At 38.6% G+C, this 22,670-nt stretch overlaps 1 protein-coding gene across 1 annotated transcript; it reads right to left on the reverse strand.

The window, feature by feature from the left end:
* Nucleotides 1–973: 973 nt before the first annotated feature.
* LOC111974624 (arrestin domain-containing protein 3-like) lies at nucleotides 974–22,670 on the reverse strand. Its single transcript, XM_024002502.2, has 6 exons — nucleotides 22,348–22,670; nucleotides 3,337–3,394; nucleotides 3,099–3,246; nucleotides 2,292–2,388; nucleotides 1,813–2,069; nucleotides 974–1,614 (listed from the first exon to the last, which is right to left on the reverse strand). Exons 1-6 carry the CDS (start codon nucleotides 22,601–22,603, stop codon nucleotides 1,165–1,167), a joined length of 1,266 nt encoding a protein of 421 aa, XP_023858270.1. The 5' UTR covers nucleotides 22,604–22,670; the 3' UTR covers nucleotides 974–1,164.

Genomic DNA, 22,670 nt, shown 5'->3' on the forward strand with positions numbered 1-22,670 from the left:
CTGGTACATGGGTTTAGATCACAACAATACTGAGTAATTAATGATGCATACATTTTGCATGGCCAAACTAAGGGCACTGTGGTGGTAATCTGGAGGCGAAAGAAACGCACASCTGTTTAGGCGAGGTGTTGGCTAGCGGAGTAGAACACTTAAAAAGAAAAGGAGAGCTGCACTCTCTAGGAGCTCAGATGCAATAATTTAATAACCAACGTTGTCAAGGTCTTATCCCCAATAAATTGTCAAGTTCACCCCATCTCATAGGGAGGGTGACGTGTTCGGTGCCAATATAGAGAAGGGACGAAATAGAGTGGTTCGCATTTGGAAGCGAACCAGTCTATTTCGTCACTTCCCTATATCCCTAGGAGAGTGAGTGACCTTGACAATTTATTGTTAAAACGAGAGGCTGCCTGGATTTTTGACWATTTATTGTTAAAACGAGAGGCTGCCTGGATTTGTTATTTAAAAACCCTTGCTCCATTCGGTCTCAAYGTAGACTTTGATCTGAAGCCATTCTTGTGATTATTGTGATTTTGCTATTCATTGTAAATGTTTGTAGGCCTATGTAGCCACATTGTATCTATGATCGTATGCTATCCATTAATGCTTTTTATATGTTCTATTTAGATCTGTAAATCAACCAATGACATCAAGCCACACCCGGCCATAATTACAGACACCTGTGTGTCCTTCCAAACTATATAAATTAGTGACGCATAGTGCTTGGCATTATACCCACAGTCTTTGTCATTATACCCTGATGAAGACAGCTTGTCTGTCGAAACATTGGTTATAAAATGATTGCAACTGAGCACCTAGAGTGTGCTGCTCTCCTTTTCTTTTTTGCTGTGGTGGCAAACCTGGAGTAAATTCATAAAGGCAGTCAAGAAGGCACCATATGAGTGATCTGAGCATTACATTAAAATGTTGCATCGGACACAAATCCTGGAAGACAGAACTCAAAAGCAGGTGTATATTACAGTAAAAAAAAATCTTTATGGCTCAAAACACACAAACATAAATGCTATAGACTTGAAACACTGACGCAAACCTGGCATTTTGTTCCTTCATTAACATAATGTTTACAGGTCTGTTGGTGTGTGCAACAATGACATTGGGAGTGAATCAGTTGCATAACTTCTGTCAAAGATGAGTGTTTATGGTGTATCAGGGTGATGTTTCAGGTGTTGACGGAGGAAAGAGGGAACAATACGACGGGGGTCGGTCTATCTCTTGAGGAGAGGGGTGTGAAAGCATCATCGGGGCAGTCGGGGGTGTATGAAATGGTGGCGCAGTTGGAGGTGGATCCATCATCAAGTGAGTTGGGTATGGGTATGTTGGCTGTGGGTCAGGGGGATAACTTCCTCCCACRGCTRCAGGTTCAGGGTACACTGGCAGGACAGGTGGATATAGGCCTCCCCCTGGACCCGAGGCAGGAGGATATGGTCCAAAGGCTGTATCACAAGGGAAGTCACTGTTGCTTGGACCACCTTTCCCGAATTCTTCAAACCCGAGGACAGGACTGCCTGGTGATAGGTCAGACCGAAAGCAGGAAGGGATAATAGCCAATGGAAACTTGACTTCAGGGTCTGTGGCAAGAGGAACGTCCAAGTATACCTTTAAAACAAACAGCATGTTATGGAGGAGTATTGTCTGACCTGCCTTTTTGCACTGACGTCAATGGTAGAKCTGGGTGTGTGTGACTGCGAATGTCAAGTTAATATGCATCACTTGAGCATAAAGCTTATAGTTAAAGCGTTACTTTTCTGTTTAATACTCGGAATATGAAGTGATTGTCCAGACACYTGRATGTACCTTTAGTATGTACTCTACTCTTATGATGTTACAGTTCAGGATGGACAAGTCCTGGTCAGCAGGTATCTTCAATGACCCAGCAACACGTTGTCGGGTGTTGGACGGGATAGGTTCTCTGACTACTTTGCAGACTGTCTGCTCTGCTATCTTTGTGTTGCCAGAAGCAAAGAAAGTAATTTTCTGYTTCAGACTGAATTTGGGCTTAAGGTCACGGGAGGAGTTGTTCTCGATGTTTGCACAGATATTCACAGTCTCACCTGGAGTGGAAAAAGCCACCACAAAATTAAAGACAGTCTGAGATTTCAAATAACCAACACAACAGTGCATTGGCACAGGTCCTGTACAGTTATGTTGAAGACATTACAAATATCGACTAAGCCTTGCATGTGAAAGTTAATTGTGTGATCAGGACACTTATGAGAGACACTTTCATAGTCATTTTCATGTTGATACATTACAGTACCTGGGATATACATTACCTGGCATATAACCCATCCTTTCAACGTGGACATCCATGGTGACATGTCCTGAGGTGAATATRCCAACTGACTTGTTCTTCACACCATGCTGAGGAGACTGGAACGCAGGATGAGGAAATYACATTATGTTCTATACTAGTATGGCACAAGGAAACCAAACCGGGATCTGTACATTCAACCATCCACTTTCACACATATGTGATGAATAACACCGTACATCCATCCATCCTATAATCAAATGGACTAGATTACCATAAAACTTCAATTAAACGCTGAGTCTCAAATATCCACCTATCCCTTTTAATAGACGGCATCGGCACACATTTCAGCAAATATCTGCCTGTTTCAAATAAACACAGGGTCTAAATGAATTGTTTCTGAGTGAACTTTAGTGAGTACCGTAAAGATTACCCAAAAWAAGATAAAGGAGAGCAACATCCTTGCCATGGATGAGACAGCAGTGTCATTTGATATGGTCGGCTCAACTACCGGAGATACAAGGCACAACGAGGCGCAACAAGTGAGATAATAGTGCTGAAGCGTGAAATCGGGGGTGTATGATAGGCAGCCTAGTCTTTGCAAGTCTGATCTGCGATGGAATTGTTATTATAATCTTTATACTGGCCATACTGGCCACAAACAGTGTGGCAGTCTTCAACATTTTATTGAGCAAAAGCTGTATTCATTAAGGAAATAGATGTCTGGCTCAAATAAAAGCCTGTCTCTAATAAGCGCCAGTTGTGTTCAGTGATCGAAGCAAATAAACACATGGGCTATTAATTGAAGTTTATGGCACAGATTACACACCATTAGTAGAACATGGTTCAAGTCAGCCTTGGAGACAAAGGTGATTTCCTTCACCAAGTCGTGTGTCTTTAGCCAACCCCTAACCAGCTTGGCTTCCAGTTTGTACACTATCTTGCCATGTGGACCCTTGAAGGATGATGGCAWGCTTCTGTAATATAAAAACAGTGTTACATACCACGTAAAACAATATGTCCAATCTGTAGCTATGACTATGAATTTGGCTTGAATTTCCACTTACCCCTCAGGAATTTTGAAACCAAATGGATATCTATGGATCCCAGGGGGGAGTATATTGTCTGTAACAGAAACCCAATTAGTAATTTCAGTGTTGGGGAAGCTACTTTGAAAATAGAGTTTACCAATTACTTCACACTTGAAGAAGTTAAGCTACACTAGAACTACCCATTTTCCTGTGTTTTATATCATATTATACAACAGCTGATGAAATTGTGTACTAGTTCCARTAGTTAGCTACACCACTACRTGTCAAWAAAAGTAGGCTAATTAACTACTGAAAACACAACTAAAATTTTAATTTAGTTTATCTACCAAGCTACTACTACATTTTGTTAAACTAAAAAATGACATTTACTGAGGAAAATATGGTGGGCTTGCTAGGTTGTGAAATAGTAGTGGTAGYAATGTTACTGTTTTCATAGGCTGTGTGTTAGCAGGGGTGAAAGTAGATTTAATTTCTTCCTGGTATGGGACATCTTATGTGTGCACACACCAAAAACATTTATGGACCTAATCATAGAATTACATATATAATCTAGGTTTGGGCTATATACCTTTTATACCGTGGGGTCTGCTTGCTACACCACTGCTTATAACTATACTTTAAGTATAACTGTAAGAAATCTAAAATGTGTCAAATAAATTGTATTCAGCTCAGGGCTCCAGCTTTGCATTTTGTTTGCTAACTTGCTAGCTACTGTAAGTGGCTAGATATCAAGATCAATCGCTTCTTGGTTACAGCAGAGACATTCTAACCAGAGTATCAGTCTCTTTAGTTTACATTCCACTCCACGCCTTGTCATTACCAAAGAGACTGCCTTTCTGCTATCTTCAAATATGAAAATTCTATAATTAATGAGCTCAAGGAGAACAGAAGAGTAGATCCTGATTCGATCACCCTCACAGCTATCCTCCAATCACAACGATTATACAAATATTGGAACTCTTTAACTTATACTCTCCACAGAACACCTTGGTATACGGTTGCCATTTTTTGTTTGTCCAAACGAAACCAGTCGGTGAAAAGTTACTAGCTCAGGTTTAAATCTCAAACTAAATACAGTTGAAGTCGGAAGTTTACATGCACCTCTGACCCACTGGGAATGTGATGAAAGAAATAATAGCWAAAATAAATTATTCTCTCTACTATTATTCTGACATTTCACATTCTTAAAATAAAGTKGTGATCCAAATTGACCTAATACAGAAATGTTTTACTAGGATAAATGTCAAAATACATTTAAACTCAGTTTGTCACAATTCCTGACATTTAATCCGAGTAAACATTTTCTGTATTAGGTCAATTAGGATCACCACTTTATTTTAAGAATGTGAAATGTCAGAATAATAGTAGAGAGAATAATTTAATAATCATCACATTCCCAGTGGGTCAGGAGTTACATACACTCAATTAGTATTTTCTAGCATTGGCTTTAAATTGTTTAACTTAGGTCAAACATTTGGGTAGCCTTCCACAAGCTTCCCACAATAATTTGGATGAATTTTGGCCCATTCCTCCTGACTGGTGTAATTGAGTCAGGCTTGTAGGCCTCCTTGCTCGCACACGCTTTTTCAGTTCTGCCCACAAATGTTACATAGGATTGAGGTCAGGCCTTTTGATGGCCACTCCAAAACTTTGACTTTGTTGTCCTTAAGCCATTTTGCCACAACTTTGGAAGTATGCTTGGGGTCATTGTCCATTTGGAAGAACCATTTGCGACCAAGCTTTAACTTCCTGACTGATGTCTTGAGATGTTGCTTCAATTATATACACATAATTTTCCTTGCTCATGATGCCATCTATTTTGTGAAGTGCACCAGTCCCTCCTGCAGCAAAGCACCCCACAACATGATGCTGCCACCCCCGTGCTTCACGGTTGGGATGGTGTTCTTCGGCTTGCAAGTCCTCCCCCTTTTTCCTCCAAAACATAAACGATGGTCATTATGGCCAAACAGTTCTATTTTTGTTTCATCAGACCAGAGGATATTTCTCCCAAAAGTATGATCTTTGTTCCCCATGGTGCAGTTGCAAACCGTAGTCTGAATTTTTATGGCGGTGTTGGAGCAGTTGCTTCCTCCTTGCTGAGCGGGCCTTTCAGGTTATTGTCGATAGGACTCGTTACTGTGGTGATATAGATACTTTGTTACCTGTTTCCTCCAGCATCTTCACAAGGTCCTTTGCTGTTGTTCTGGGATTGATTTTCACTTTTTGCACCAACGTACGTTCATCTCTAGGAGACAGAATGCGTGTCCTTCTGAGAGGTATGACGGCTGTGTGGTCCCATGGTGTTTATACTTGCGTACTATTGTTTGTACAGTATAACGTGGTACGCTCAGGCATTTGGAAATGAACCAGACTTGTGGAGGGCCACAAATTTTTTTTTGAGGTCTTGGCTGATTTCTTTTGATTTTCCCATGATGTCAAGCAAAGAGCACTGAGTTTGAAGGTAAGCCTTAAATAACATCCACACTCAAATTATGTCAATTAGCCTATCAGAAGCTTCTAAAGTCAGGACATACTTTTCTGGAATTTTCAAAGCTGTTTAAAGGCACAGTCAACATAGTGTATGTAAACTTCTGACCCACTGGAATTGTGATACAGTGAATTATAAGTGAAATAATCTGTCTGTAAACAATTGTTGGAAAAATGACTTGTGTTATGCACGAAGTAGATGTCCTAACCGACTTGCCAAAACTATAGTTTGTTAATAAGAAATTTGTGGAGTGGTTGAAAAACAAGTTTTAATGACTCCAACCTAAGTGTATGTAAACTTCCGACTTCAACTGTACATACTGCAATTCCAACCACAAAACCTTGCTTTGATTTTAAGACTCAGAATACAACAACTTGCCTAGCTAACAGCTAAATGTTTGTTTTTTACTTTGTTATAATTCTAATTCTATTTTCAAAGCTTCACATGGTGTCATGGAAAATATTAATATTATTTCCAACAACCACTGAGCAACTCCGCAGTAAATCCAGCTGCACATTGAAGGTTGAAATCAGAGTTTCTAAACCCAGAGACGCAACATCGCAAGACTTCACACAGACTGAGCAGACTAGGCCGGGGTTTGGGGTTTGAGATGTCAATGAGAGAAGTGAAAAAGTATTATTTCGTTGTTAATTTTCTCTAAATCTAAAGGCACAATCTAGATTCGATCCAATGTCTTAAGTTTTTTACTCAGACCTCGTGAAAGTGACAAACTGACATCTTTTCATTTTCGTTAAAAACAACTTTATATCGAAGGAATACCTTTGATTTGACGGCCTGCACATGCGCAGTTAGGCGTGAGACGACGTTAGACCGGATGATGTGTTTCTGCGCATGAGCTTATCTAGCCAATGTCGCCATGACATYGCCTACAAGCGTGATTGGGGATTGCTATTGGAGAAGCAGTTTCTGCTTATCTTCATACTGTACTGTCTTTGTTGAGATAGTCCGAGTCGATATTTAAGTAACAATAAGGAATTCCCTTCGACCACACCCAGAAATTGGGGAAAACAAACATTATTTTGCATTCACCCCCATTGTAAAAGAGTCAACTTCATTGTCGATTTTTTGTTATACAGAAATAACAAAACATGCCGAAAAGCTTCTGTGTTGTTCATTGTAAATGTAACCAGTGGTGTAAAGTACTAAAGTAAAAATATTTAAAGTACTACTTAAGTAGTTTTTGGGGGTATCTGTACTTTACTTTATTATTTATATTTTGACAACTTTTACTTTTACTTCACTATATACTATATTAAAGACAGATATGTGTTTACTGAACTAAGGTCTTTATCTAAGGCAAAACAGTTTGAATTTTTAACATTGAAACTGCAGTTATCGAAAGCTGTTAACTTAGATTTAATAGGATGTTATAGACCTCCTCATCTGCAAAAGTAGAATCCCTGGATTCTCTGGCTGAACTGATGCGTGGTTCGGGAAAAAAAAATCACATGTTCCTTATGGGCGATTTAAACTGGGACTGGTTATCTCCAAACTCTGAGTCCTCAATACTGGGCGATTTAAACTGGGACCGGTTATTTCCAAACTTCGAGGCTATAAGAGGACTGTGCAATACACTGAATTTTACTCAAATTATAAATGTAGTCACAAGACTCAATCCAAAAGATATCTCTAAGTCAACACTTATTGATGTTATTCTAACTAGCAATCTGCATAAATACTTGGCTGTTGGTATTTTCCCTGATGATTTAAGTGATCATTGTGCAGTTGCTTGCATTAGAGACACTAACATCCCCAAAGTGCCCCCTCAGTTCATAATCAAACTAAATTTGAAGCAGTTCTGTGAGCAGGCATTCCTGCATTAACTTTATGCATGCRACTGGGATAAGATTGCGCTTATTGCAAACATCGAAGAGGCATTCTCCTRTTTTCATTCCATGTTTTCYACTACAGTAGTTCTTCCTGTAAAAGTTGCGTCATACTGCAGCACACCTTGTGGGCTGCCGCAGAATTCTATGGCACGTTATTTAATTGTCAGCCATTGTTGCCATTAATGCTAGTTTGACCACCAGAGGGTATCTTTGAGAAGCATTTGACAGTCTTCAATATTGTCTGTATTAGAGAATTAAAACCCTTTTTTTGTAAGAACATAGTATATGGGATTGATTTAAAGAAATGTAGCTTAATTAATGAATATTATTATGGTGTTTCTATTCCAAAAAAACGAAACCTCTCAGGGTTTCCGTTAGTACTAAGAGCAAATAATCCTAACATGTCCACAACCTAATTGTAGTCTAACCAATACCCAAACGGAGATTCAGTGAAAATAAAAATCTCATTGATTTATCAAGACCAGTCCCCATGGTTGTCTCAGAGCAGCGCGAAACGGTGCTGAAATAAGTTGACCACGCCGTGGTAGGCTATTCTCAAATCCATTGCTTCTAACTTCAATATGCTTTAAATGCCACAATGTCAACAAAATTATTGAACATACAATTCTTAAAACTCTAATGCTTTAATATTGAAAATTTCTGCCCTCCGAATTCATATTCATTATATAAATACGCCATGTGCCACCTTGATATTGGGGGTGTGCCATGGACATGTCTAACGGGGAAAGGGGGTGCGCCATGCGGCCATGCCTAACGGGGAAAAGGGGATGAGCCGGTCGGGCGCAACCCAGGCGACATGGAGAGATCAATTCAATCTGATGAAGGTCAACCCTTCATCAGATGAACTGCAACATAGACGGCCTAAAACGATTTAATTCATGAATGCATTTGAAAGTTTAATATTGTAATAGTGAAGAGCAAAACTCTTCTCAAGAGAATTAACATTACAGTTACACCAACTGGTAGGCTAATCACACAATTGTACAAAAATGGTAAGAGAACTGGTGAAAGAAATGAAAATACTGGCAAATCCATAACATTTCCTTGTACAGATAGATCTAATTACATTTAGAGGATTCTAAATTAATATCTAAGGGGCTTTTATACAATTATAATGCAGGGTTAATAAAAAAATAACATTTCAAAATGTGTATGTTTATTAAGTAGTCTTGCTTGTTCTCAGCAGCAGCGCAAAAAAACAGTGCTGAAATAGTTGACCACAGTGAGGCTATTGCTTGTTGGGGGGGGGGTTCACACAGTAGCCGGGCTATTAAACTAATCGTTGAATAACAGATCGCTCTCGGAACTCATTAACACGCGTGACTGTGTGTGTTTCAATAATCTTTCTCTCTCTCTCCATCACTTGCTGTCTTGACCTCTGAATGCTCGGCTATAAAAAGCCAACTGACATTTACTCCTACACTCTAAAAATAAAAGTTCCTCGAGTATCCTTTAGGGTTCTTCAAATTTAAACTGGGGGAACCCTTATAAGTTCTTTGAAAACCCTTGGAAAAACCCTTATAATGGTTCCTCAAAAACCTTTTGGGGTTCACATTTTTAAAACTTCCTGTTCACCCCCCCGCCATATAAAAACATAATGAATAATAATAATACAAATATTTGACAATATTGATTAAATAATTCATTGTTATTAGTGTCCACCACAAATGTGAATTCATATTTACAAAACAATTTACCAAACAAAACACATTACAAAATTGCAACATTATTTTGAATTTAACCTTATTTAACTAGGCAAGTCAGTCAAGAACAAATTCTTATTTACAATGATGACCTAGGAACGGTGGGTTAACTTCCTTGTTCAGGGCAGAACGACAGATTTTTACTGTCAGCTCAAGGATTCAATCTTGCAACCTTACGGTTAACTAGTCCAACGCTCTAATCACCTGCCTCACGAGGAGCCCGCCTGTTACGCGAATGCAGTAAGAAGCCACGGTAAGTTGCATGCTAGCATTAAACTTATCTTATCAAAAACAATAAAATCAATCAATCATAATCACTAGTTATAACTACACATGGTTGATGATATTACTAGTTTATCTAGCGTGTTCCTGCGTTGCATATAATCGATGCATGTCGCATTCGCGAAAAAGGACCGTCGTTGCTCCAACATGTACCTAACCATAAACATCAATTCCTTTCTTAAAATCAATACACAGAAGTATATATTTTTAAACCTGCATATTTAGCTAAAAGAAATCCAGGTTAGCAGGCAATATTAACCAGGTGAAATTGTGTCACTTCTCTTGCGTTCATTGCACGCAGAGTCAGGGTATATGCAACAGTTTGGGCCGCCTGCTGCATTGCGAACTAATTTGCCAGAATTTTACGTAATTATGACATAACATTGAAGTTGTGCAATGTAACAGGAATATTTAGACTGATGGATGCCACCCGTAAGATAAAATACGGAACGGTTCCGTATTCACTGAAAGAATAAATGTTTTGTTTTCGAGATGATAGTTTCCGGATTCGACCATATTAATGACCTAAGGCTCGTATTTCTGTGTGTTATTATGTTATAATTAAGTCTATGATTTGATAGACAGTCTGCTGAGCGATGGTGGGCACCAGCAGCTGGTAAAGCAATAATTCAAACACACTTGTGCGTTTTGCCAGCAGCTCTGCTGTTTATGAATTCAAGCCTATCAACTCCTGAGATTAGGCTGGTGTAACCGATGTGAAATGGCTAGCTAGTAGCGGGTGCGCGCTAATAGCGTTTCAAACGGCACTCGCTCTGAGACTTGGAGTAGTTGTTCCCTTGCTCTCGCATGGTAACGCTGCTTCGAGGGGGCTGTTGTCGTGTTCCTGGTTCGAGCCCAGGTAGGACGAGGAGAGGGACGGAACTATACTGTTACACTGGCAATACAAAAGTGCCTATAAGAACATCCAATAGTCAAAGGTATTTGAAATACAAATGGTATAGAGAGAAATAGTCCTATAATTCCCATAATAACTACAACCTAAAACTTCTTACCTGGAATATTGAAACACATGTTAAAAGGAACCACCAGCTTTCACATGTTCTCATGTTCTGAGCAAGGAACTTAAATGTTAGCTTTCTTACATGGCACTTCTTGCACTTTTACTTTCTTCTCCAACACTTTGTTTTTGCATTATTTAAACCAAATTGAACATGTTTCATTATTTATTTGAGGCTAAATTGATTTTATTGATGTATTATATTAAGTTAAAATAAGTGTTCATTCAGTATTGTTGTAATTGTCATTATTATAAATACATTTAAAAAATCGGCCGATTAATCGGTATCGGCTTTTTTGTCCTCCAAAAATCGGTATCGGTATTGAAAAATCACAATCGGTCGACCTCTAGTAATATGGTTTGTATTGCAAATGAGGGCATAAACTGGGTCAAGACGCCAGCAGAGTAAGTAGACCTATATGTAGTAAAATAAAGGTTAAATAGAAATAAATAAGACCTACAACACTTTTAACAGCACATTACTCAACACTAGTCACCCACGGTAGGGCAACGGTATATCTAAAAAAAAAAAAATCAATGACGTGACTCTCCGCCAATAAGAAAATTTAGAGGATTGTAGGATTCTAAATTAATATCTAAGGGGCATTTTTCATTAGGGCAAAACTGATCTGTGAGAATATCTAAGGGGCTTTTATATAATTATAATGCARGGTTAATAATAATAATATTAGATTTTTTATAAAATCGACTAACCCGGACGACGCTGGGCCAATTGTGCACCGCCTTATGGGACTCCYAAACAAGGTCAGATAGGATACAACCTGGTTTCGAACCAGGGAGTGTAGTGATGCCTCTTGCACTGACAAGCAGGGCCTTAGACCACTGCGCCACTCTGGAGCCATGACCAATATGACCAATATACAGTACCGTTCAAAAGTTTGGGGTCACTTAGAAATGTCTTTGTTTTTGRAAGAAAAGCACATTTTTGTAAATTAAAATAACATCAAAATGATCAGAAATACAGTGTAGACATYGTTAATGTTGTAAATGACTATTGTAGCTGGAAACAGCAGATTTTTTATGGAATATCTACGTAGGCGTACAGAGGCCCATTATCAGCAACCATCACTCCTGTGTTCCAATGGCACGTTGTGTTAGCTAATCCAAGTTTATCATTTTAAAAGGCTAATTGATCATTAGAAAACCCTTWTGCAATTATGTTAGTACAGCTGAAAACTGTGGTACTGATTAAAGAAGCAATTAAACTGGCCTTCTTTAGAAGGGTTGGGTATCTGRAGCATCAGCATTTGTGGGTTTGATTACAGGCTCAAAATGGCCAGAAACAAAGTACTTTCTTCTGAAACTTGTCAGTCTATTCTTGTTCTGAGAAATTAAGGCTATTCCGTGCAAGAAATTGCCAAGAAACTGAAGATCTCGTACCTCAGGTTTTGGAGCCAAGCATAGTACAATTACTGCAGTAAGTAAGGTTGTAGTTGATATTCTAGATGCTCAGGACAAGAAAAATCACAGTGTTTCACTTTTTATTGACTTATAGAAGGCATTYGACACCGTTGACCATGCCCTGCTGTTGTATCGACTAAAAAAGGTTGGTTTAAGTGTTGATGCATTGGATTGGTTCCAAAACACCTTTCTGACAGAACACAGTGTGTAGCACAGGGTATGAGAGTATGAAATCTGAGTTTCGAAGGCTTACAAAAGGAGTTCCCCAGGGCTCAATTTTAAGTCAGATCCTTTTTACACTGTATATAAATGATATAGGGAAGACGGTTGACTCTGCAAATCTCCATCTGTATGCTAATGACACAATTGTTTATTCTAGCGCATCTAATATTGAGAAGGCTTTTCAGTACTTACAGTTGGCTTTTAATGTTATTCAAAGGCAGCTTTTCAAATTGAAACTTGTGCTTCATGCAAGGAAAACAAAATGTATGATTTTCTCTTCCCTGAAAGTAAACAGATGGAGTCACATGCAGATGTTAACTATAAAAGGCCAGCAAATTGATAGCAAATTGATAGGGTCACCTCCTATAAGTATCTTGGGATGTGGTTAGATGAAAAGCTGAATTTTAAACAGCACATTGATAACTTGACCAAGAAACTGAAGATGAAATTGGGTTTCTATTTTAGGAACAAATTTTGCTTTTCAATGTTAGTCAGAAAGGATCTTGTTCACTTAAAAAAAARATACAGAGCGTTGCACCTGATTGGCTCAGTTTTCTGTCATGATTGGCTCAGTTTTCTGTCACTCATGGGACAGTATGTCATCACCAATTCTAAGGTCAGAGCTTGAACATTTTAGGCCCTTGGGTTCTGCCATAGAGTTATATTAGAAGTGCCCATCAAAGAAGGTCATTGGCCACATCAAATCACGTTATATCTATAGTAGCTTTGRTTGGACTGATCATGTCAACATCTTACTTTCAAAGTCTTAGCTAGCAGTCATCATCAGTTGTCATCAAGTTGAMAATCTACTGGAAAATCCTTTTTAATCCTTGTCATATGAAGAGAAATCATAGATAAAACGTATTGGTGCTCAACGGCCATTGTACATAAAGATTACACAACAAGTTGGAAATCGCAAATTCAACAAATGAGTTGTTTGGAAGTGTAACGAGTCCTGTGTGTTGCTGGTGAGAGTCAGGCGCAGGACAGCAGATACAAGTAAAAAAACGTGCTTTACTCAAAAAAGACAAATATACAAAGTAACATCTTGAGCACCCACAGACGGACCGAAATTACAATAAACAATCACTCACAAAAATCATGTGGGGAACAGAGGGTTAAATAATGAACAAGTGATTGTGGGATTGACAACAGGTGTGTGAAACAAAGAGAAAACTAATGGAAAATGAAAAGTGGATCGGCAGTAGCTAGATAGCCGGTGACGTCGACCGCCGAACGCCGCCCGAACAAAAACCGCTGCGCCACCTTCACAAGGAGAGTCCAAAAATGTATTGTATGCTGCTGCATAAATKATGTAATATGCAAGGGAGAAATGTATACTGTAGCTAAGAAAGTAATACTAAGTGTATGTTGTGTAGTAAGCTGTTAGTAGCCCATGTACCTCAACCTAMTAATTTGGTCTATTTTCACCAACACGGTATTGTAAACATATTGTTCGTGGCCCGGTCTCTGCTTGTTTGGCTACTTTTTTTGTACAGCTTTGACAGTGCTACTGATAGTAGTTGTGGTGCTTGGCTTGCACGTGCAAATTCAGCACACACAACATTCTATAATATAATTGTGTTATTYGACGTGTCAAATTAAAAGCTTATTTAACACGTCAAATAGTGTTATAGGACGTGTATCTTCTTTGACATGCAAAGACCCAAACGGCGTTCAATGTGCCTCATCCTAATAAKTTGGYCTATTTTCACCTCTTAATTTTGCCTACTGTTCTAACTTGGTGGTGCACAAATAGCCTATAACCTGTTTTAGAGAAATGTAATCATTGAATATTGTCTGTTTATATGCCCCATTTATTTATCCTACGGTTCTGACTTGGTGTACAGGGAGAACACTGTAAGAACGACCCATGTTCTGAATTCTGTCGCTGTACATTTAAAAAGTGCTGAACAAATAGTTATATTGACTACGTCCGTCGTCGCTTGCTCATTAATGTCTTAATCGAAATTATGGATTGCCTCTTATCCGTTTGTCGTCCCCTTATGCCATAGTTCGTACATCTCAATTTTTACTAGAAACCACATTTGTTTAAGCAAGTCTGCCATATCAGCTATGTTTTTATGTGTAGTGGCTTTGTTGGCATGCATCCCAGTTTTTTTTTTGCCCCACCAAGATTTACATGCTAAAATAGCCCTTGAAAATTACTCAAGTAAAAGTGAAAGTCACCCAGTAAAGTATTACTTGAGTAAAAGTCTAAAAGTATTTGGTTTTAAATATAATAAAGTATATAAAGTAAATGTAATTGCTAAAATATACGTATCAAGTATCAAAAGTAAAAGTAAAAATATGAATAATTTCAAATTCCTTATATTAAGCAAACCAGTAGGCACATTTTTTAAATTTATGGACAGCCAGGGGCACACTCCAACACTCAGACATAATTTACAAACTAAGCATTTGTATTTAATGAGTCGCCACTGGCCATTTTCTATTAAGGCATCTATCCTTTTACTCAAGTATGACAATTGGGTACTTTTTCCACCACTGCATGTAACCAGGTCAAAAACCCCAATCTACAGTTCGCAATGATCCCACATAAGGAAATAAAGCCTGTGAGAAGAGACCTGTAGCTTCAGGCTATTCGGTGTGGGAAATATGGGGACACAGTGTCCAAGTAGGCTACACGTAGCTATGTGTGTGGAAAACATTCCATTCCAGGTAAGATATTTAACTTGTTTAGTATAGTCCTTTTGTAACTCCACTCACTACTTGTAGCTGTATAGTCTGTTTGTTTGTGTTGTTGGGTAGCTAGCTAGCACTCACTTACTCACGTGGCATGAGGGAAGCCACAATATTAMATTTTTCTAAGTAGTGAGAACGCTTGGGAGCAGGCAATGTTGAAAAGTAATCTTTAGACATGTTGTACTTTTCTTAAATGTAGTTTTGTAATTGACTAAAAGAAGCAGACAACAAGAAAATTGTGTTTGAAAAAGGTCAGGTTTTTGCTGTGAGCCAATGGGGTAACCTAGGTAACCACAGGTTGTGCGCTCTGAACGCTCAGAGAGCGAAACGAGATGGGTGGGGCTAAAGCTTAAGAGGGTGTGAACGATGATGAATGGGTGGAGACAAAGAAGAGCTCTTCACTAGATATCAAAACATTCAAAGGCCATTTTCTCAAAAGTGAGTTTACAAGTTTATCAACTTTCAAAGCAGAATTTATTTCCCATTGTAGCTCTGAGTCTCTACTTTTATCCATTGTAATAACCACAATTTAAAATGTTGCTACATAAGACCGGATCCAGGTGTTGAGTCACATATCAGTTTATCTGTAGAGATTTTTTTTTTAATTGTCAGAAAGATAGGAATACATTGAAATTAGCATAAACATTTAAGTAATACATTAAGTGTAACAGTATAAATTCTTCCGCCCAATGAMAGAGAAAGTAAATCCCAGGGTTCAAGATCCTGTTTCAGGCGGCGTGTCAAGGGAGGGAAATTGGCTTTATAGAGATTTTGAACTTGTGTGCGACCCAAATTTCCAAGTATTTCAATTTCAGTGTGATCACTCYGAARGGCACATGACTAAAATAAGTTTACATGGCAGAAGGATTAATAGGCATCAATTCACTTTTTTGCAGATAAACCTTTACACCCGGATATTTTACCAAATGTCTTTAGTAGATCCTGGATCTGTGGAAGACCAGATAAAGGGTCACCATATATAATAGCATGTCATCCACATAGAGTGAGACCTTATGCTCTAAGCCTCCTCTTCGAATACCGTTGATAGTGGTGTTATTACGTATYGCTATGGTTAAAGTAGGACTGTGCGATATGGTCCAAATATCATATCATGGGAAAAAAAATAAAGAAAATTGGACAGAATGATGGTATTTGATGGTTTTTGAATAATACATTTCTAAATTTGCTTCATGAGTAATGCGTGACCCTAGGGTGGCAACACATACATTCTAAGTCATTTTAATCGTCTTTCTCCATTCTGATTGTTTTATACTGTTCAATTAAACTTCAACCTAAAGTAATTTTCTGCATTTTCATCAGTTTCTGCATTTTCTACACTCATTAGAGATCATTTCCACACTGCCACGTAGGCACGATATGGGCAAAGAATCTAGGCCTTATTTTAACCAAATGTTGCAATTGCGATATGACTTGCGATTTAGAGTTAAACACTTGGGTGAACTGTTGGAATCATGGACATATAATGATTATTCTAATTCTATAGTTAGAATATAAGAGTGTGCACTTTGAACACAGTGTTGTTTGACATGACAATAATGAAAATACCAGGGAGGAGTTATTGTGATAGGATAGGAACCAAAGTTTTGATAAGTGTTTCCTAGGGGACCTTATAATATTTGGCTACATTGAACGTTTTCTCTTTGCTACTTCATGTAGCTAACATTCTTGCTTCGCGTATTCCTCTTTGATTTAGAAGATACTGTTGCACAAACAACAGGCTGTATAGCTAATGACGTTTGCTCTGACATTTACTAGCTAGCTAGCCAGCTAACTAGCGATTAGCATTAGCGGCTAACAAGATTTAGGCCAAAATTGCCAAGAAAAGACAAACTAGCTGTTTGAAGATGTAAGAAACAAAAACTAATAATGTAATTATAGAACGCTAGTGGATTTATATTAAGAAGCAAAGTGAAAACAGCATCGTTGTCATCAACATTGTTGCATGTGCTGCATTGACCATGCAGATCGAAAGCAAGTGTCTGATGTTCTGTTGTTCAAGGAACAACAAAGGCGCTCCTTGAGTGACGGGGCGGGGCGGGGCTAGGTCTGGGTGGAAAGCGGCATGGAGAGAGAAAGAGCAGAGAGAGATGACTCAAGTAGGGAAGTAAGCTATAAAAATGGACGTTACACACGGCACATCACATTTAACAAACCAAACCTTCAAATACCATTATAGAAGGTAAAGTAAATACCCAAACCGGTCCGTGCATCAATACCAGTATATCGTAAAATACGGTATATCGCCCAGCCCTAGGCTAAAGGCTCGACTGCGATTGCAAACAGCTTAGGGAACAGAGGACAACCCTGTCTTATCCCTCGATGAAGTTGGAGATTAAAGGTTATTATTTGTGTGCACTGCAGAAATAGSGGAGGAGTAAAGGACTTTGATCCAGGATATAAAATTGAGAATAAAAAAGATAATCCCACTCCATCTGATCAAATGCCTTCTCAGCATCAAGTGATACCAATATCTCTGGAGTGACAGATGAAGCGGGATTATAAAGTATATTATAAAGATGTCTGATATTGAAAAAAGAATGATGATTTTTAATGAATCCAGTTTGATCTGTAGAGATAATGGAGGGAAGGACTGATTCAAAACGGCGGGCAATCATCTTAGAAAGTATCTTTACATTGCAATCTAATAAAGAAAGTGTCCTATATGAACCCCAAGTTTTCTATTACTTTTTCAGAATAAGTGAAATACATTCCTGTGTCATTGTTGAGGGTAAAGTGTTTGAGGAGAATGATTCCTTTAAATGGAAAGCAAGAGAGGAGAAAGTTGATCAGATGTATAAATATATTTTTGAATTCCCTCTGAAATCCGTTGAGCCCAGAGGATTTACCACACTGCATAGATTKAATTGCCWACACAATCTCTTCTATAGAGAACTGTTCTTCAAATTTAGCAGCTATCTCAGRTTCAACTGTAGGAATATCTAAGTTCTCAAAGAAGGTGTCATATAAGGTAGCATTACCAGCGGATTCCGAAGTGTATAATTGTGAGTAAAAGTTATGAAATAATTAATTGATCTCTAAATKATCAATACATTTGTTACCYAACTTGTAATTTATCTCAGGTATGGTTTGATTTGCGCTTCTCTGAYGCAGCTGTTCATAATTTTGTATCAAGATTTACTAAWAAGATTTTCAGCTTGTCGAGTTGAAAGAAGAGCAAACTCTGTCTGAAGTGTCAAACGTTGTTTTAGTAGGCCTGYGGATGAAGAGTGTRAAATGGCCATATCCAWATCCAAGATTTTATTTGTAWGGTCCCCAAGGTGTTSAATATTGCACTTCCTTAATCTTGCAATGTATGAAACAATTTGGCCCCTTAGATAAGCCTTCATTGATTCCCATACTGTTGTAGGAGACATTCCAGGGGTTTGATAAAGCTCAAGAAACAGCTCAATTTGAGATGACATAAAAGCAACAAAGGTTTCATCTGATAGCAGTAGTGAGTTAAGCCCCAAGGGAGATCATTTTGCTATGTATTTGGTATGAGTAGTTTCATAGTAAGGGAAGARGTATCTGAAATGACTATAGTTTGGTAATCACACTCTGTGATAAGTGGCAGAAATCTATTGTCTAGGAAAGGGTAGTGTATATGTGAGAAGGCCTTATGAACTGGCGAGAAAAAATAATACTCCCTAGCTGTGGGATTGCGGAAAMGCCACTCATCAGATATGCTATATGTCTTAAGAAATAGCTGAATTGCGAGTACTGTCTTTGATGGAGATGATACCCTAGGAGAGCTACGATCCAGATTGGGTGACAGTAGGTGGTGATATGAATTGTGTACTATTAGGTGGTGTGTATCCATATTTGGTAATTGAGAAAATACATTTGTGGAGAATGAACTGTTATCCCAATTTATTGCATAAATGTTAGCTAAGATAACAGGTGTACTATACAGTCTTCCTACTACAATAATGAAATGGCYTGCTGAGTCTGCCTCTACACTTGACATTGCGAACGATATGTTCTTACTAATTAAAATGGCATTTCCTCCAGTTTTAGAATGAAAATTGGAATGATATGACTGACTGATCCACCATCCTTTTAAACGAGAGTGGTCAAAATTGCAGGGATGTGTCTCCTGAAGAAAGGCAATATCTACTTTAAGTTGATTTGAAGGCCCAAGAACCCTTTTACGTTTCACTGGGTGATTTAAAAGATTAACATTCCAGCAAAAGTGACCGAGCAAMCAGCTGTCCCTCTAATGATATTAGGCCTAGCCATGTAAAGTCAGGTGGGAAAAGGATAAATGCCAGATGACAATTTTTTTTCTCTCCAAAAAGAGCAWATGAAAAAACRAAAGTTGAAAACAATACTCTGAAGTCYKGTATGAAAAAGAAAACCCACCCTGGTCAYGTAATAGAACAMGGTAACATCTAATCCTCACGCAAAGATATCCACACATGGAGTGTTTAGAGTGGGGAACACTAAACCTAACAAAATCAACCGATGGTACCGGCAACGTTCACTAACGTTACCTAATAATGACCTCAACTGATGCCACTGGCAACGATATATCTAAAAAAGAGTGACCGAGACTGCAGTGCTAGACAGATTCGTCCATTACCCTAATTGCCAAATATGTGAACAGACAACCATTTGCCATTTGCTTGAGACTGATGAAGTAGAACYTGAGCCCGGGTCCTCAGCCACCCCCATGATCCTGATATTGGATMTTCACATATGACTTTATAAATTCATGCATTGTTCCTTAAAAACKTMTTGTCAATAGGGGGGCGCTGTTTTCACTTTGGAAAAAATCGTGCCCAAATTAAACTGCCTCGTACTCTATTCTAGATCGTACAATATGCATATTATTATTACTATTGGATAGAAAACACTCTCAAGTTTCTAAAACTGTTTGAATTATATCTGTGAGTAAAACAGAACTCATTTTGCAGCAAACTTCCAGACAGGAAGTGAAAAATCTGAAAACGAGGCTCTGTTTCAGGGCCTGCCTATTCAATTGCCTAATATTTATCGATATGCATGCACTTCATACGCCTCCACTAGATGTCAACAGGCAGTGGAAGGTGGAATGGGGTGTCTAGCTTGATCTGAGGTCGAACAAGAGCTCTTGGAATGATGTGTCCAGAATTTCCTTTCTCTACCTAGGCGCGGGAAGCACCTCCATATTGTCTTATGATAAGCGTTCGGTATACACGGCTAATATCTCCGGCTCTGTTTTTATTTGATACATATTAGAAAAACATTATAAAGTAGTTTTTGTCAACCGAGTTTCATCAGTTTATTCAACGTTTATTGGACTTTTGGAGTTTTCCGTTCTTTGCGTCGAGAGAAACTGGGAACGTCATCAACATTGGCTAGCATTGTGGCACGAATTCGACAGGAGAAAAGGACATTCTAAAACCAAACAACGATTTATCCTCGACCTAGGACTCCTTGTACAAGATTCTGATGGAAGCTCAACAAAAGTAAGAACAATTTATGATGTTATTTCGTATTTCTGTGGAAAATGTTATTCCTATTCTCTGCCGTTTTGGCGGGCGCTGTCTCGCAATAACGCAAGCTGTTTGTTATGGTAAAGTTATTTTTTTTAAAAATCTAACACGGCGGTTGCATTAATAAGGACAACAAAGTCAAGGTATTGGAGTGGCTATGACAAAGCCCTGATCTTAATTCTATATAACATTTTGTGGGCAGAACTGAAAAAGCGTGTGCGAGCAAGGAGGCCTACAAACCTGACTCGGTTACACCAGCTCTGTCAGGAGGAATGGGCCAAAATTCGTTTGACCCAAGTTAAACAATTTAAAGGGAATGCTACCAAATACTAATTGAGTGTATGTTAACTTCTAATTTTATACACCTGTCAGCAACGGGTGTGGCTGAAATAAACAAATCCACTTTCAGWGTCAGTAGAAAGGCCTCTTTAGTGTCCTAAGTTTTCATAACTGTGACCTTAATTGCCTACCGTCTGTAAGCTGTTAGTGTCTTAACGACCATTCCACAGGTGCATGTTCAATAATTGTRTATTGTTCATTGAACAAGCATGGGAAACAGTGTTTAAACCCTTTAYAATGAAGATCTGTGAAGTTATTTGGATTTTTACAAATKATCTTTGAAAGACAGGGTCCTGAAAAAGGGATGCTTCTTTTTTGCTGAGTTTATTTTCCTTTCCTTATAGAACCACATAGATTACGTCTATTTCTGCTAATGCATGGTGGTGAACTAGAGAACAAAACTCTGTATATGGACACATCTGCCTGGTTCTTGCTGGACCGCCTGTAGTGGGGTCAGCCCAAAGTAGAGTCAGCATTGTCACTAGCAGGTGAGGGCATCTACAGCCAACCGCTCAGATGGCTCCAGCTAGCCGTTTTTACACAACCTATTCCAGACCGGTCTGCACGTTTTAAMGTTTGAATGGCGTTTCTATCTTCAACAGTGGAAGACTAGTTGAATTGTATGACCATTGAAATACATTGGGATTGATGCAAATATGGTTGTAGTGTAACAAGTATTTTCAAGCAACCTGACCAGGACGTTTTTATGTTGTTTTGGTGTTGATAGCTTTTACGCATACATACAGGTGGCAACGGAATAATAATACAAAGTATAAACAGTTGTGATTTGCATTCAGCAAGCACACTTAACTACTAGTTAATTGAAGTACACGTAGTTCACTCCTCCCCCAACATAAGCTATAAAAATAAAGAGAGTCGCACACTCAATATATAAACTCCAAGTAATTGATTGGGTATTAAACAAGGCACAGTGGTGCCGAAACGTTAGTGATTTACCCAATACATTACTGAGAGTTTATATATATGTAACAGTATAACTTTAGTACCGTCCCCTCGCCCCGACACGGGCGCGAACCAGGGACCCTCTGCACACATCAACAACTGACACCCACGAAGCGTCGTTACCCATCCCTCCACAAAAGCCGCGGCCCTTGCAGAGCAAGGGGCAACCCTACTTAAGTCTCAGAGCAAGTGACGTAACTGATTGAAATGCTAGTAGCGCGCACCACCGCTAACTGGCTAGCCATTTCACATCCGTTACATATAGTGTACGACTCCCTTTATTTAAATGTATTTTATAGCTTATAGTTTATTCGCCGTTAGTCAGCACCTCTACATATAAATACTTGTATATGGTTGTGCGCCAGTTTGTTTTTTATTCAAAAATTGGATAACTGACATCGCGCCTGTGCGCCGGCAGGATACAACGGGGTGGGGTCATTGAGGTATACAGATTGGGATGGGTAGGGTAGGTTRTAGTAAACAATTAAAAACACAAAATCTCGCCTAGACTTACCTTTAGGAGATTCATTAATCATAAACGTCTTAAGTTTGAAATATCGATTGTGAGCAGAGTGAGTCCTAGTGTGGTCTTTCGTACGTGTCGTCCAATGGACATTTGCGTCCCCTTTGGCTTTGATGAAAAGGCTTTCCACTTTGGTTTCCTTTATTAACTCCAAAGTAATTCTTCCAGATATACAGTCGCCTTCGGAAAATGTATCATGTTCATTAATAACATCGTAACTCAAGTCAAAAGTTTTTACTGAAGGCATTTTCGACTGTTTCACATTAACTTTTCTGAAGCCAATTTCCGCTAGCTTTAGCCTACTCACAAATAGT

The sequence above is a fragment of the Salvelinus sp. IW2-2015 genome, linkage group LG15, assembly GCF_002910315.2.
Source record: "Salvelinus sp. IW2-2015 linkage group LG15, ASM291031v2, whole genome shotgun sequence".
In the NCBI taxonomy this organism is placed as follows: Eukaryota; Metazoa; Chordata; class Actinopteri; order Salmoniformes; family Salmonidae; genus Salvelinus; species Salvelinus sp. IW2-2015.